General features: G+C 39.0%; 1 protein-coding gene across 3 annotated transcripts in view; it reads right to left on the bottom strand.

The window, feature by feature from the left end:
* Positions 1-16,444: 16,444 nt before the first annotated feature.
* LOC121387491 (multiple epidermal growth factor-like domains protein 11) overlaps positions 16,445-18,149 on the bottom strand; it is a 32,237-nt gene continuing 30,532 nt past the window's right edge. For all 3 annotated transcript variants that reach the window (XM_041518632.1, XM_041518633.1, XM_041518634.1), the window contains one exon: positions 16,445-17,420. In XM_041518632.1, coding sequence (XP_041374566.1) covers positions 17,219-17,420 — 202 coding nt within the window. In that variant the 3' untranslated portion in view covers positions 16,445-17,218. The remainder of the gene's footprint in view (positions 17,421-18,149) is intronic.

Below are 18,149 nucleotides of genomic sequence, written 5' to 3'. Positions count from 1 at the left end.
TAAATATAAAGTTTTATATTATCTAACTTATTTGTGATCTGATCTTCTTTATCTTCTTTTTGTTTAGCTACAAAAAACCCTAGTATATTAGTCACAGTGTTCCATGATTCTTTTTGTTTATCTTCCATTGACGCCTATTCTTCGATTTGGGGTATAACAGTTATATATTAAATCGTTCGTCAATTGGGACGCTTCTCGTTCTAACCAGTGCACCACGATTGGTATATCAAAGGTCGTGGTATGTGCTACCCTATCTGTTGGATAGTGCATATAAAAGGTCCCTTGCTACTAGTGGAAAAATGTAGCGGGTTTCCTTTATAAGTAAACATTACCAAATGCATGGCATACAATAGCCGATGATTAATGAATCATTGTGCTCTAGTGGTGTCGCTGAACAAAACAAACTTTATTTTTTGTAACAATATCCATGCTTCAATGCTTCAATATGTCCTTCCACTGAAGCACCATTCTTCGATTGGGGGCTGGGGGGGGGGGGGGGGGGTTGTGTGTTAACAGTTATATATTGTTAACCTTCCAACAGGAACCAGGGCCAATATATAACCCTCGACGGATGCCCTATTATATTACTTTGTCATTATTGTATACTGCACCCACCCCTCACACCACACAACCAACACACACACAGCTAGTTTAAGTAAATGAGGACCTGGTTAAATGCCATAACTGAAAAGACATTTTCTGTTTGTTTTTTTGTTGTTGTTTTTTTGTTGTAAATTGACATTTAGCCGATAAAATCAAAATATGGCGATGAGAATAAAAACACACAAAAACAACCTTGTCATCTGTCAGTTGTGGGCTTATATCAAAAACCGACATACCAGTCATGGTGCACTGGCTGGAACGAGAAATAGCCCGATAAGGATCGATTCCACACCGACCGCGCATCGAGCGAGCGCAGTATCACTGGGCTACGTCCCGTCCTGTTTTTTTCAAGAATACATACATACATATATATATATATATATATATATATATATATATATATATATATATATATATATATATATATATATATATATATATATATATATACTGAACCGCAAAAGAAACGCGAGATTTTTAAATGTCATTTCTATATGGTAAATTATAACAATTTATTTCGGGGATGTAACTGTCAATATTACAAGACATGCTGGTTTATGACTGAGACCCAAATTGCAGGTACCCTTTCAACTTTCCATGAAACGACACGCCAAAACGCACCTGTCTCGAAGGCCGTTGGTGGCAGTCGCAAACAATTGTCATGAAAACCGAAATGCACGTGCATCTCGTGGAGTTTATGGGTATAAAAACCAACTTGAACCGCGTTCCTGGCATTCGTAATTTGCACGCATCAGGTATGACCCGATTGTCAGCAGCGCAGAGAGAACAAGCTATCGGCCGATTGCAAGCCGGGCAGCGTGCCCTGGTTGTTGCTAACGCTTACAATGTCCATGTCAGCACCATCCATCGTCTACAGCAGCGGTACATCAACACCAACAGCACTGCAGACAGTCACCGCAGCGGGCGCCCCCGGGTGACCACGCCCAGGCAGGACCGCTACATCAACCGGCAACACCTCCATGATCGCTTCAGAACGGCCTGCATGACAGCTCGCGCGACCATTGGCACTGGACAGCGACCCATCAGTGACGACACGGTACGACGTCGACTGGCCGCCAACAACCTGTTTTGCCGACGTCCCGCTCGAGGACCTGTCCTCACCGCCCGCCACCGTCAGACACGACTACAGTGGGCTACACAGCACCAACATTGGCGGCATCAACAATGGAGGTTGATAGTCTTCTCTGACGAGAGCCGGTACTGCGTTTCCAACTCGGATGGCAGAGTGAGGGTGTGGCGTAGGAGGGGTGAACGCTACAGAGACGCATGTGTCCTGGAGAGAGACCCGTGGGGTGGCCAAAGCATCATGGTTTGGGGTGCTATAGGCCTGAATCAGAGAATTGGGCCCCATTTGTTCCAAAATGTTGGTGCAGGCAGAGGGAATGGCATCACAGCGCAGCGCTACGTTGACCAGATTCTAACACCTCACATAGTGCCCTTCTTCACGCGTCACCATAACCACGTGTTCCAGCAGGATAATGCTCGCCCCCACACGGCCAGGATCACCATGGACTTCCTGCGTCAGCACAACATCAGAACCATGCCGTGGCCGGCTCTCAGCCCTGATTTGAACCCGATTGAACACCTGTGGGATGAAATCCAGAGACGGCTTAACCAGGTGGTCCCACGGCCGACAACTCGTGTGCAACTGGAGGCAGCTTTCCTGAGGGTGTGGGCACAGGTGCCAATGGCTTTTGTGAACCGCCTCGTGCACTCCATGTACCGACGGTGTATGGCCGTTTTGAACACCCAGGGAGGACATACACGGTATTGAACATGTCACGCCCTACAATCTCGATGTGCTGGATCCCCCCACTACCTGAACACAGGCAAACGACCCAGAGACTGTGGTCAAAGTGCATCCAATAAATTGACTTTATCAGATTTTTCAAAATTTATCTTTGTTATTAATAAATTGAAACATATTTTCTCAGCCACACATGTGTCGCGTTTCTTTTGCGGTTCAGTATATATATATACTCTTCAAAAGAAGAAACGCAAAACCACATTGTCGTAACATTTGGAGAATTGATTTAATTATTGAATGGTGAGTCCGATAATTACCAAATGTTGCAGGATTGTTCACAATTCACTCTAGTCCATTGTGAGTAAGTGATAGGACACACCACCAAGGTCAAGGTCATCTGGAGTCAATACCGGGTGTGCCCTCCGCGTGTGTTGACAACTGCCTGGCACCGCCTGCCCATTGAAGCAACCAGAGTACGGATGACGTCCCGGGGGATGGTGGCCCACTCGGCCTGCAAGGCTGCTGCCAGCTCGGGCAGGGTCTGGGGCTGTGGTTGTCGCTGTCGGAGGCGTCGGTCCAACTCGTCCCATAGATGCTCAATTGGGTTCAAATCCGGTGATATCGATGGCCAAGGAAGGACATTAATGTTGTTGTTCTGTAGGAAAGCCGTTGTGAGACGTGCTGTGTGAGGCCTGGCGTTGTCATGTTGGAACACTGCGTTGGCGTTGGCCATAACTGGAACGATGTGTGGCCGGAGGATCTGGTCAATGTAGCCCTGTGCATTCAGGTTGCCCTGCACGTGGACCAGGTCAGTTCTGCCAGTGTGTGAGATGGCTGTCCACACCATGACACTACCCCCGCCGAATCTGTCCACTTCCTGCACGCAGTTTGCCGCATAACGTTCACCACGACACCTATACACGCGACATCTTCCATCATGACGTCGGAGCAGAAATCGGGACTCGTCACTGAACCACACCTGTCTCCATCGCAGTTGAGGCCATTGTCGATGAATCTGGCACCACTGCAGTCGGAGTCGACGGTGTTGTGGTGTTAAGATGACACCTCGAACTGGACGTCTGGCACGAATTCCTACCTCACGTAGGCGGTTCCGTACGGTCTGGTCGGATATCCTGCGCAAACCTGGTATTGCTGCGGCTGTGGAGGTGGCAGTAATCAATCGTTCCCGAAGGTGGCGTACCCGGATGTAGCGGTCCTGCCCGGGGGTAGTGACCCGTGGTCGACCGGATCTAGGGAGGTCACGTGTTGATCCATGTTGCTGGTAACGGTCCCACAGTCTGGAGATGGTGCTTGGGGACACATGGAATGCCCTGGCAACGGCCGTTCTGGATTCGCCTGCGTCTAGTCGGCCGATGGCATTGTTTCTCTGCGGTTCACTGAGACGTGGCATGTCCTGGATTGTCAACTGTCGGCCAGATACAGAGGCCAGGCAAGCGAACACCCTGCACTTTTATACTGTCGGTGTTCATGTTGCACGTGCAGACAACGCACGTGCAGTGGTGATATGGTTTGCACGTGGTTGCGTTTTTGCGAATATTCACATTTTGGAACTTTATTGTACAGTAGCTGCGTTTTATCGAATGTAACCGTGGGAATGTGTTTGGGACATGCAATGACCTTATATTCACAAAGCATGAACCGGTAGGAAACATAAAATCGGAGTTATAACCCATTTGTACCCTTTTGCGTTTCTTTTTTTGAAGAGTATATATATATATATAAATATATAAATCCACACTATTATAACACATTCTTAGTGATTTCACTTTAATAACTTTTGAACCATACCATTTTATATAAAAAAAACGAAAAAGAGTGTGTTTGAAGACAAATCAGTGATGCGACGAGAAGCACGTCGACATTTTGTGTCATCTCTTCAACCAGGAAGCTAAACATGTCGTACTAGAGGAACGGAACTGTGTTTTGTTAAAAATAAAATCGTTTTCTTTTGTGTACAAATGAGTAAACGCATCAGGCGCGGAAACAGGAAGTTTATATATGCATGCTGGTGTTGCGGTACAGTCGTTAGAGTGGCGGAACGTAACCCAATTGTAAAGTGCTCGGTCAATGCACTGTCGGTCTAGGATCGATCCCCGTCGGTGGGCTCATTTGGGCTTTTTCTCGTTCCAGCCAGTGTTTCACGTCTGGTATATCAAAGGCCGCTGTATGTGTTGTCCTGTCTGTGGGATGGTGCATACAAAATATTCCTCATGTGAAAAATACCAAATGTTTGATATCATTCAATAGCCGATGATTAATAAATGAATATGTCTTGTGGTGTCGTTAAAGAAAACAAAATTTAACATTCATCTGACCGGTAGCTACTGGATTAAGATTAAGTTTCAAATGTGTTTAAGTAGGACGCTTTCTTCTATAATTCTAATGCATATTAGTGTATTTTGGAACAGTGGACGCCTGCCATAAGAAATATTAAAGTTTGTTTTGCTCAACGCCCAACCCCCTCCCCTTCAGTTCCAACCGAGCTGATCAAATAACACCCTCTCCTTGAGATCCCTGAACTATACAGGATAACGTATCTGATATAGATCTTTGAAAGTTTAGTCAGTACACCCAGACGACGGTATATGGAGGGTATTTTTGTACAGTGAATATATTCAATGACGAGGTGACAACTGTCTATTCAACACTAGTTGTTAGCGTAACGTCACACCAAACAAAAGAAAAAAGACAGCACGGCTCATTGTTTAGAAAACCTGCATAACACAGAACGTTTAAGCCATTGTTAAGTTATTTTAATGGCGTATTTTTTTCATGACATAAACATGTTTTCTTGATAACTTTAACATTGACATTAATTCGGCCATACTGACTATTAGAAGCGAGGTCTAACTCAGTTATTTTATACTCATGTTCGTGCATATATCCAATTAAGGTCCAAGCACGCTTTCCTGGGAACACGTCTCAGCTATCTTGTGTCTCTGTCATGCACGGTGGATTAGTGTTTAGTGAGCGAGATGTCGGTATATTGGTTTTACACCTACACCTTGAGTCGTAGGAGCCGGTACCGGAATACGAACCCAGTACCTATCAGCCGTAAGTCTGATCGCTTAGCTTCCACACCACCGAGGTCGGTGGCAGGACACACGCTTCTAGTATTATGTGTCTTAGTTTAGAACCTCCTTCATCAAATGAATAGGCGCATTTGGATGTTTTCCTATATTCTATACCCTATGTCTCCTGCTTTACAACAGTCTAGGATCGATTCCCTTCGGCGGACCCATTAGGCTATTTCTCGTTCCAACCAGTGCTCCACAACTAGTGTGAAAAACGCTGTGGTGTGTACTATTGTGTCTGTGGGTGATGCTGATAAAAGAGCACTTGCTGCTATTATCGAAAAGAGTAGCCCATGGCGTGGCAGCAGCAGCTGTCCTCTCTCATTATCTATCATTCTTATCTGTGCGTTCCTTAACCGAATGTCTGACACCATATAACCGTTAATAAAAATAAGTTGAATTCGTCGTTAAATAAATAATTTCTTCATTCCCTTTTCTGCCATGCACGAAACTAATTATAAATGAAAATGAAATTCAGTTATTATAAAACGTGATGTGCTCAGTAAACTTCCCTCTCCATTCCATTGCAAATTAAATTCCTTCTATTTTACAAGGCGGGTTCTGGGCCAGGTGACACAAACAAGTGTAAAGGCGACGCCACACGACACGAGTGCCTCGTACGAGAATAGCCGATTGTGTGAAGCCAAACATTATTACTTCATCTGTTGTGACGCAACCGGTTGTATTCTCGTACGAGGCATTCGTATCGTGTGGCGTCGCCTTAAGCGAGTGGTAGGCGTACATGATTCATGTTTGACTCGAGTAACTACAGCGGATACGAATAGGATCCGTTTTCCAGTTTACATCATTAAGTGTGATCTAATTCTATTGTCATAAACGTACAAGAAGAGGGGGGGGGGGGGGATGGGGGTGCAGGGGGTAAGCGCTCCCTGCTTCAGCGCCGAAGAATGAGCTCAATGAATGATTTGAAATTTCATTGGATCCAGCAGTTTCCTACATCGCTGTTGTGTTAATATATTCAGCGCATACACGTACTTGTTTTAAAAATTAGAATAATGAAAGCTTTTTTAACGATACCACTAGAACATATATCACGGCCTTTGATATACAAGCTGCGCTGCACTGGCTGGCACGTGACATAGCCCAATGGGCCCACAGATCCTAGACCGACTGCTCATCGGTTGACCAATTTTCCACTGGGCTATGTCCTAGATGAATAAAATGCATTTTTCTGCATTCTAACAGTACAATTTATCATGGCAAAACGTAAAGCCCCACGCCCGCCCCACCTACGTCGTTCTTATAACATTTTACTATAGTTTGAGTCCCATAACCATGATATTATCAAGACGGGTTGAATTTATGGGCCATAGGTTAGGGTTTTCTTTTGTGTGTGTGTTTTTTTCTTTTTTCTTCATATAAACTAAAAATAATATAAAATGTGGGGTGAGGCGTAGTCCTGTCATTAAAGCATTTTTGTTTTATGGAGGTTCAATACAATTCTCAGAAAATATTCTCATTTTATTTTGGCTCTTTGATACGTACATGAAAAATAAAAATAAAAGTTTACTAAAATATCATCTGGGGAACAACCTCAAATTAGATCAAATCCAAAATTGCCACATCAAAATTAACGTAAAACCGAACAAATAACAGAATACATATGGAACCAATAAAGATAAATATATTTATGATGAGTCCATTGATATTAGCTTGAAAAATACATATAATAAAACATATTGTTCATGTTCAGGGTCATCTAAAATTCTAAATATTTCACGAAACGTACACTATTATCATATGTATCATAACTAAGACCACTGGCATGTCGTTAAATGGCTGTAACAACTCCTTATTCAAACCCCTGGCTAACTTAAATAGTTATGCCAATTTGTAAGATGACTAACATCAATATATTACATATATGCACTCTTATCAATGGATATTACGTTAAACAATATCTTACATTTAACACAACATTCTCTCTCTCTCAGAAGACGAGTTGCACACGGATTGGTGTATTGTGTCAGTAAAATCATGATATTGTCCATTCCTGGAGGTTATTCCTTTACACTGACCAAATACCAAATTACATTGGAGCTTATTTTTGTCGACATGAACACGTGGGTTTTTTTGCCACGCTTTCCAGAGCAGTTGCATTTGATGATCTTGAGTAGAGATGCTGGTGCAAGCATTTTGTTCAGACTGTGTGACTTCACCATAAACCCATGTTGCGTATTATAGAGCATCCAACCCCAATGTAGCTGATTTTGTCTGGTGAGTATGAGTGATCAGAGGATACCAGCTACTAGAGGTAACCAGCTTGAACAGTAACTGGATATAATCACAGCAATTAATTAAAACAGAAAGAAAACAAAAACAAAACATTTGAAAATTCCATTGACGTTTTTAAATATTGCAGTAAATGTAAAATATTGTAAATATTATTAATCGTATTAGTATTATGAAAATATGTATTGCTAACTTACATTGCAAGAATTGTTCTCACTGAGCGCTGACCTAATTAAAGTCAATTGTTAAGTAACGTTTTGATTTTTAATAAAACGGCGGTCGCGAGTCCGTTCGCTCAGAATGTGGACCTTTAAACATTTTTTCTACGCGAAAATATTTTTGTTCTATTTGTCCCGATTGATTTTTCCACCGTCATGTTCCATGTTGTTAAATCGTGTTGATTCCACTTATAATAGAAAAGCTTGACGATTCGCTGCTAAAATCGGAGAATCAAAGGGATTCCCCGTGTCAAGCATTTTGATAGGAGGCGCTTTCATCCCAGTTCCCTTGCCAATTAATGCCTGAGATACTTGCCGAGCTATCAGTGTAACTATTTGTTTGATTGGTGCAGATTTTGATCCGTCATTTTTTTTTATTGAAAAAAGTTAAGTTTCCCGTCTATCTGGCAGCGCATGCGCACTCCGCATGTGTGTTCATGTCTGCTGTTGTTTGCGAATGTGAAACTGTCAAAGTTGGTAAATAAATGTGTCAGTTTCTCGATTTTATGGGCTTTTATGACATTGGGATTGATTGTAGATTATACTAATTGTGTAATATTTGTATTTTTATTTCTCTTATAAATGACATGAAGCTATTTGTATGAGTCTCTTGCCCGGTAAAACTCTGACATGCGTGGGCTGTACCATTGCTGCTGCTGCAAGGGCGAATGAGTGGAGTGTTTTGTGCATTTCGAGGGCCTATACCACAAACAACAATAAACAAAATAAAACATGTACAGATTAAAATGCCCCTGTTACACAAACACTCAACTCCGAGTGTCAACGTGCAGCAGTATTGCACTGTACAGCACAGGTAAATATTGTATGATTACACCCCTTCTCTGTAATGGTTCGTCGCAGACAGTAGGATAACTAGTCTATATTTAGACGGATAATGCGCTATAAATCTAAAAATAGACCGTCACTTATATGTTTTAACATAAATGTTTTTTTCTCGATGTCTGTTTATATATTTATTAAAACTCAGTATGCAGCTTATCTTCTTTAACCAAACAAGTTTACCATTATAACCATTCATGTGCTTAACTAGTAACACGATTCTAAGACATCAACATTGTTAAATTCGTTTTCCAAAAATGTTGTCTCTTAACACTGATTCTCGAAGACTTCATTTTTATTTTGCCTTATATATTTAAAATCATTGTTTATAAATTATTATAAGTACACATTTTGTTGAACAACATATATGTGTTGATCAAACGCTGAAAACGTTTGTCTTGGAATGTTTTGGCTGTACGCTATATCACTAAATGTTTCACTCACCAAAACAGGTAACATAGTTAACAACATTTACGGCGGATATATGCTACAGTTTTTGAAGCACATGTAAACTTTGTTTCATAGCGGCCAGTTTAGTGCTCAGTTGAAGCGTAGAAATACTAATAAAAAATAACTATTTAGTTAACAACTGTCTGTTTATAAATATTGATATGCTTTAGAACCGAATGCTTATGCTCAATGAAACTGGTCTCCCTATGATATAATATACAAGAATACAGAACTCATTGATAAGGCACCATCCAATGTTCACGTGGTTATGAAACACACAATAATCCTCATCTTTGTATACAAGTTTTGTTTTAGTTACTGCCCACCAGAATACATCCAGTTATACAAAATCAGTTAAATATTTTATTATTTCTTCTCATATCCTTTATACAACTGCAAATCTGACTGGGATGTTTTTAATGGAGTTTCGTGTATGTATACGTTTATTATTATTTAGTAGGTGGCGTAATGCTGGCTAGAATGTATTGTGGTCACCATTATAATTAGAATAGTTTTATTACGACAAATAAATTATTTAAATTAGAATAAAAACATTTTATTGTAGGTCAATCTTAAAGTTCTAAAACAAATATAATACCACTTTAACAACTTCTATATAAATTGTTAAAATGGTAAAGATGCGGCACGTTTTATGTATACGTATCATATCGTAAATATGTATATAAAGATACACACACACGCTCGCACGCACGCTCACATACACACACAGTCACACACAGTACACACACAAACACCCACCCACCCCACACAGACAAACACACACACACACACACACACAAACACACACACACACACACACACACACACACACACACACATATATATATATATATATATATATATATATATATATATATATATATATATACAGTGAGAAAACTAAAAAAAAACCCTGCGCGTTCTGTAACCTCGCCGTGGTGCAGGGGTGTAACATTCTCTTTGAGAATGGCCAATACAGCACAACTCCCCTTTTGGGGCACCTTGTTGGCCGTGAGGTGCATCCCGTAATGCTGGATGATGGGATCATTGTGGTCGAGTTGGGGACATATCTGCGGATATGTTTTCTGGCAACACACTACTTTGGCCTGGAGTTCAGCCAGACGGGTGGTCAGGGATGCCCGACCTGATTAATCGGCTGGTCATGCCAAGCTCTAGAGCAAACAACCTTTTTTTGTTTATATAGCCAAGAACAAACATTGTTTTAATTACCTTTTGTATTTGTTGCTCTTAGGGCGATGGCTAGGGTCAATCGGGTGATTAATTTTGTATTGCCTAAGATGAACCATTTGATTTATAATATGGCTACAAACCAACCTCAAACTTAAGATGGGACCCTAAAAAGGGTCCACACCGAAGTTTCAGATTCATGTGATGAAGAATCTACGTGTTTAAATGTCAAGAAATCCAAAGTGATTTCTTTGAAAACCTAGCCAAGGTTTCTCGTCATTGGGTCTTCCGATGAAGAGGCCTTGAAGAAACTGTCGTCTTTTGCGATCCAGAAAAGGGTTTGAAGGCTTGGCCGGTGAGCCTAAAACAGTTAAGAAATTGAGGAATGGCTCATAGTTAGTTGAATGTTCAACAGTGAGTCATTCCAGAAATCTTCTTAAATATAAAATGGTATGCAACATTTCTGTCATTGTGAGTCCTCACGCTACTCTAAATTTATCTAAAGGAGTAGTTCGATCTCGGGATTTGGAAGGTGTTAGTGAGGATGAGATTCGCAAAAATCTCTCTTAACAAGGGGTTACATCAGTCAAGCGGATTAAGGTCCGTCGGAGCAACGAACTTGTGCCGACAAACACCTTGATCCTGTCATCCAATGTGCCTACACTTCCAGCTTCAGATAAAGCAGGTTTCCTGAATATACCAGTTGTACCTTACATCCCCAACCCGTTACGGTGTTTCAAATGTCAAAAGTTTGGGCAAGGACAGAATGCGTGTCGCAACAGATTGACGTGCTCATTGTGGTCAGTTTGACCATGACAGTAAGACATGTCAAAATGATGTGATATGCACCAATTGTAAAGGGAAACACTTTGCGTACTCGCGAGAGTACCCAAAGTGGAAAGTGGCAAAACAGGTGCAGCAGGTAAAGGTAGAAAAGTGCCTGACTTTCATTGATGCTAGACAACTTGTAGAGTCCTCGACATATGTGGTAGTGGGTAAGTCATATGCCACGGCTGTCAAGGTTTCTACAACGGGTATAGCTACTCAAACTGATTTAACTTGGCTCAACAGTGAGGATACATTTAAGAAGATTTCTCATCCAAAAGATGTCAAAAAAACAGACTGTTCAAGCTGTTCATACGCAAGTTTCAACATCTACGATAGGTTACTTAGTGCAGAAGTCTCTTTTGTGGAGTAACATCGTACTGAAAACGACTTTTAACAGTCGGAATCCATAATAGCGAGTAGTCTTAAGACTAGTATTGTATGACTAAATATCCATATAGTCTTAGTATATAGGTGGTCGTTTGGAGGGGTTTCGCTGTATAAAAGTGCGTGTGTATGTGTTTATATAAACTATTTCGCACGCTGTATATTACCTTTTTCAAAAAGTGAATTTGCATGCTATAATTTGAAAATAGTTTTTAAGATCCAAAACCAAACACTTCATTAAGTTTTGTCGCCCTGGTGTAGTTAGTAATTGGAGAATACTAAACGATCTCCCGTCCATATTACATGTACAACGAGTGCATTTTCAATTGTACGTCAGCATCATCGCGAGTGAAAGTAAGTGATGTACGATTGAAAACGCACTCGTAATATTTAAATATTGTCTGTTACAGAAACTCGTTTATATTAGTAGTCTATACTGACGTCCAAAAGAAACTATACCAACTATAACAAATTGTTTAAAACCCTTTATAATTTGGACAATGGAAACGAAATGCTAGTTAAATATGTTTCTGCTTTTTGTTTTTTGGAATGCCATTTTGTTCACATCATGCCAATACACCACACATGAATACTAATATATAGCTTTGGGTAATGTGCTGGGGTGTCGTTAAATATTTATTCTATTCTATGTTATTGGAGCATGCAACATGTTTTGGTTTTCCTTCAGTAGTCTCTCAGTCTTGGTATGGTTTCTTTTGGACATCCGTATATTATACAACGAAAGCAAATGGACACGTGCTAACCCATGGGCCACCCTTATTGGTTTTTGCAATAAATATATTTATAAAATGTTTGTACATGGAATTATAATATTGGATATAGTATTTTGTTGGCATGGACCTCTAGGTATAGCCTTTATGTGTCACGTGAAATATTGAATGCATTATGTGATATCCAACATGCACCATACCGTCGTGCGATAACATATATCTTACACTGTTGCCTAAAACATTTTACACCGAGGTACGCTTAGTGACTATTGTAAATAATTCACATTTGTTTAGTGAATTTGACACTGTTCTTTTGTCATTCTTCGTGATTATAGTTAGGTCTATAAATCTTTGGACTACCGAACCTTCGGACTAGTGAACCTTCGTACCATTGAACCTTCGGACTATTGAACCTTCATACCATTGAACCTTCGGACTATTGAATCTTCGTACTATTGAACCTTCGGATTATAGAGCTGTAACCCAATTGCGTTATACATGTATGCAGTTTCGTATATCTGAGACCTGTGAAGGTGTGACTAGTTGAGTTACCGGAATGAAGCTTTATATGTCACATACGTCTATCTTACGTTTGCTTGAAATCACAGGACCCATGCTCAGTAGTTGCTCACACTTTTCTTTATTATTTCAGTCTGGCTGCGATGTAAGTTATTTCTGTTTGTCGTTTATGATGGAGACGAAGGGCGGGTTGTAGCCCAGTGGCAAAGCGCTCGCTTGATGCGCGGTCGGTCTAGGATCGATCTCCGTCGGTGGGAAAATTGCGATATTTCTCATTCTAGCCAGTGCATCTCGACTGGTATATCAAAGGCCGTGGTATGCGCTATCCTATCTGGATACACTGTGAGTACGTTTAGACATTTGACATTTCCAATGGGAGCACAAAGTAATATTGAAATAATACATAAACAAGCAAATCAAGTGTCCATTGGTAGGATTCGAACCTACATATACACATATATGTATATAGCTACATACATACAGTCAGATGAATAGAATAGAGAGGAATGGATGTTTAACGACACACCAACACGAAAAACACATCGGATATTGGGTGACTATGGTAAAGCAAAACATTAAGTGATGATCAACACAATTAGATTAATGCATATGACAACAAAACCTCACTGTATGTACTGTTATTCACAACTATTTCTATATCCGTGTTATTAAGCACACATTTTGAATAAGAACTTCTAGAATTAACTTTTTTTTAAACAAAAATCATGGGCATTTAGCTTAGAGCAGGAGTTAACGGTTCACGTACACCAGACCGCACGTCTATATTCGGTTTCAGTGTACACTGATGGTTAAAGTTAAACTGGTTTCATAAATACACCCAAACCAGTGATTAAACTGGGTCTGCTGGTATTCATGGCTGAATGCGTTCAGTCACTAAATATGAGAACAATGTAAAAGTAAAACAAAACAAAACAAAAATAAAAAAGAATAGATAAGTGATTCAAAACACATTTTATTCTACCCAACCCATCTTTACAACTGTTATGTAGGTCACTCCCAGGAACGTAATGGTACATGAAAACGTATTTACAGTAAGCATATTATATTAGTAGCTAGCCTGTTCTCAAGCCATCTTGTTTATAGGTGATAAAAGGGCTAAAGGGTGTATACTACCAAATCAAATCCCATAGACGACAATAGTAACATATGCGGCTAAAACTCCTACCTGCAACGTATCAACCGACATAAACGCCACGGATATAAATACTACCACCCCTTACACTTAAAGTGAATCAGAAAAAAATGGTGGTCAAGCTGCTCGTTTCTGAGATAACGGGTAGCGTCTATGACTACCCTAGTTTCGCACAAAATTTGAGTACTTTTTTTTACAGGTACCCCATACATGTTTCAAGCACAAGGCTACTTGACACATTGGTACTAGATGAAATAAAATTGCACATTTATTTTACCCAGATGAAATTATTATTTTTTACAACCAACACACTCACATTTATAACCAATCACAGGACTTGTGGTGTTCACTTCTCTATCAAAAGTTCGGTGCACCTCGAACTTTGACCAAGCCGGAAGTTATTTGGTATAGTACTACCTATACTAACATACATTTTTCAAAAAGTGTCCAGCTATGTGTCTTTATGACAACCAGGATCTGATGTATTCTGACATAAACTGACAACCTCACTGAAACTGTTGTTTCTACAGTACAACCTAATATAATGTACACCTCAAAAAGCATATATATTGCATATAGTTTTGTACAAATGCAATATGTCATATTAAACAACAAAATGTTTTAAAATAAAACTCCTGAAGATATTTACTTTCAGTTGGGTGTGTGTACTCAGGTATATATGTAGAGACAACAAAGATAGTCAGAGTACCTCTACCCCTTTAAAGAATGCCATTAAAATACATGCACTTGATTGACCCCTAGATTATGAAGACCTTAACAGGCACATCAAAAAAATATCAGTATTAAAAAAATACACTGTCTGAGGAAGGAAACACAAACATGACTGTACCTGTATGAAGTAATGACTTAATGTCCTGAACATTAGTGTTGGGAGGAAATCCTGTATGCTGGGTGTGGGTGTCTTCAAGTTACCAGGTGTGGGAATTTTAAATCCATCGGCCATGCTGATTTTCATAATGAACCATCAAAACCATTGGCAGCCACCAATATTCCTGACTATATTTTATTTATAGCCTACTGTAGTTGGAGGTTTTAATAGTTGTGATATCTGGAATAATCATGCAGCTTTAACACATTTATTTTGATTAATTACTGAAAAAAACTATTTTTAAATGACAAAATTACCCGAACATCTATTTTCTTGCATTATTTTCTAATCCGGATGAATACAATATGTACATTAGATGTATTCCTACAATCTGTAATCCAGCATTTTATTTAGCTAGTAACATTAGGTAATACAGCTTTAACAATAAAATAAATTATCAACTTAATCCAAGGCAGATAATCAAATCTGAAAAAATTGGTTCTGAATCTAGTATAAACTCAAAATGCTTTTCATGAGAGCTAACTAAGTGATTATTAAGAAACAAAAATGATCTGGAGATCTAAGTATATGTTTAACAACCTTATTGTTATGTACAAATAAGAACAGAAGGCACAATAGTGACAACAAATTTAATTATGTTTTTGGTGAAGTTTTTCTTCAAATTTACTTAAAATTTTGCATAAAACTACAAATTTGTCTAAAATATAACTTAGCACCCTATAAATATGTCAAAATTACAATAAAAATCAACTTCTTTACAAATTTGAGTTTTCAGAATTTCATACATAAAAAATTAACAATGTTAATAGAAACTAAAGACATTAACCCACTATTGGCACATGCTATTTTTAATATAAAAATTAATTGCTATTAAAATCTTAGTTCAGGTTGCCTATATATAATACCATATTTAAGAGCAGTTGTATATGGCAAGTCAAATACCATGTAAAAAGAAATTATTGAAATCTTTACAGTATGAATTATAGGCCAAAACCAACTTTTCTTCAGTGCTTACTTTGATTCAAACTCCATTCAGAGCCATGTACAGAGATTATTGTCAAGGTCAAGGTCATTGTGAACTTGCATGATCGAGTGATGGCTAATTAATCAACCAGTATAGTTTAATTAAATAAAATGACAAAATCATAATATGTTTTATTATGCACTGAATATGTGCTATAGGGTGTATACTACCAAATCAAATCCCATAGACGACAATAGTAACATATGCGGCTAAAACTCCTACCTGCAACGTATCAACCGACATAAACGCCACGGATATAAATACTACCACCCCTTACACTTAAAGTGAATCAGAAAAAAATGGGGGTCAAGCTGCTCGTTTCTGAGATAACGGGTAGCGTCTATGACTACCCTAGTTTCGCACAAAATTTGAGTACTTTTTTTTACAGGTACCCCATACATGTTTACAGCACAAGGCTACTTGACACATTGGTACTAGATGAAATAAAATTGCACATTTATTTTACCCAGATGAAATTATTATTTTTTACAACCAACACACTCACATTTATAACCAATCACAGGACTTGTGGTGTTCACTTCTCTATCAAAAGTTTGGTGCACCTCGAACTTTGACCCAGCCGGAAGTTATTTGGTATAGTACTACCTATAGTGTGATTAAGTATTAAAAATACTGTCCTGTGTACTCTAAGACATTGTAAGATGTTTTCAATTACAGTGAAACCTCTCAAAACCGGACCCTCTGTAAACCGGAATTCACTCAAAACCGGACGTTTTTCATGGCCCCTTTTTAATTATATGTGCAGATACCTCTTAAAACCGGACTGTTTACTTGGTCCTTAGGGTGTCTGATTTAGAGGAATTTGAATATTAACCCTAAAACTGAGATAAAGACGCAACCAAAAGTCAACCCCGTTCAGTTCAATAATTTCGTATGTTAGGACACAAACTGAAATTTGACTCTAATACAAACACTGGGACGATCAGTAACACATTTAATGTACAGCCATAGATATTTTATGCACAAAAATACAGATTAAGAGGTATGTGATTTTAATCAGACTTTTAGGTAAGGAAAGTTTGAAAAGCCTACTTTATGTACACATTGGTGCTGATTCCACAAATAGCAGTCATATTGGCCCTACTTAAGACAAAGTTGCCATGTTGGCCATTTTGTGGCCAAAAATGGACACAATCATATATTTCTTATATGATTGATCTGGCGTTACCGTATAATATCTAATAAGCCTTTGAATATTTTATAGTAATATTTTTTTGTCTAGCGCTCGCCAGAATAATCTCATCAATTTGGCCAATGTTTGACAACAACAACAACAACAACAACAATAACAATCTAAACGCCTGTTATTTTATCATAATCATTCTGTGGCGAGTTCAATACATCGAGCTGTTCATATTCATTGGTTTGGCCTGCATTAACATAGTCACTCCCACTGTCAAGGCCATTCGCCTCTGCTTCCGTTCGATCACGTGACGTGCAAGAAATGAATGGACGAGCGACGTTTTTGCGTTGAGAATTCCTACTTCTAAAGTGCCTACAATTATATAAAGAAAACTCTGAACACTACTGAATCTTTCGTACTGCACAATGTATTGACTGAGCTTTAACTGTTGTATGAATATCAGTAGAATTAAGGCAATACTACACTAGCGCATATGATATGACATATATAAAATTAAAAATCTAGCTGTCCTGAGCGCACGCCTCATATACGTGCGCTGTGCTATGTCCAGGAAAAATATTATTGTAGTAGCCTAGCAGCTTATATTTAAGTCATTAAAACTAAATCATGCTTGTAGGCAGAACCGGAGGATAAACCCAGTAACTACCACGCTTAAAGCTGATGACGTAAACCATGAAATAATGAATGCATGTTTAAAGGGACATTCCTGAATTAGCTGCATTGTAAGATGTTTCCGACTAATAAAATAGCTGTATGATTAAACTTATAACATATTAAATATGTTTTCTTGTTACGAATATCAGAGTCTGTATATTCAATGTGTTTCTGGTCGTCTTAATATGTGTAAGAAGCCCAGACTGGATTTTGTCTTCAAATAATTTCGTCGTATGGAAAAAGTATATTTTAGGAAATAAAATGAAATTTAACCTAATACGGTCAGAAACATGCTTTATATACAGCCACTAATATTTTATGCAGACAAATATATGTGATATGTAATTACAGTCGTCACAAAGTCTCTGTTAGTTAATAACATCTTTAAAATACCAGCAAACTCGGGAATGCCCCTTTAACGATACT

Source organism: Gigantopelta aegis, chromosome 13 (genome assembly GCF_016097555.1).
Source record: "Gigantopelta aegis isolate Gae_Host chromosome 13, Gae_host_genome, whole genome shotgun sequence".
NCBI lineage: Eukaryota > Metazoa > Mollusca > Gastropoda > Neomphalida > Peltospiridae > Gigantopelta > Gigantopelta aegis.
Note: the sequence above shows the minus strand (reverse complement) of the source record. Positions and strands in the feature narration are given on the sequence as shown.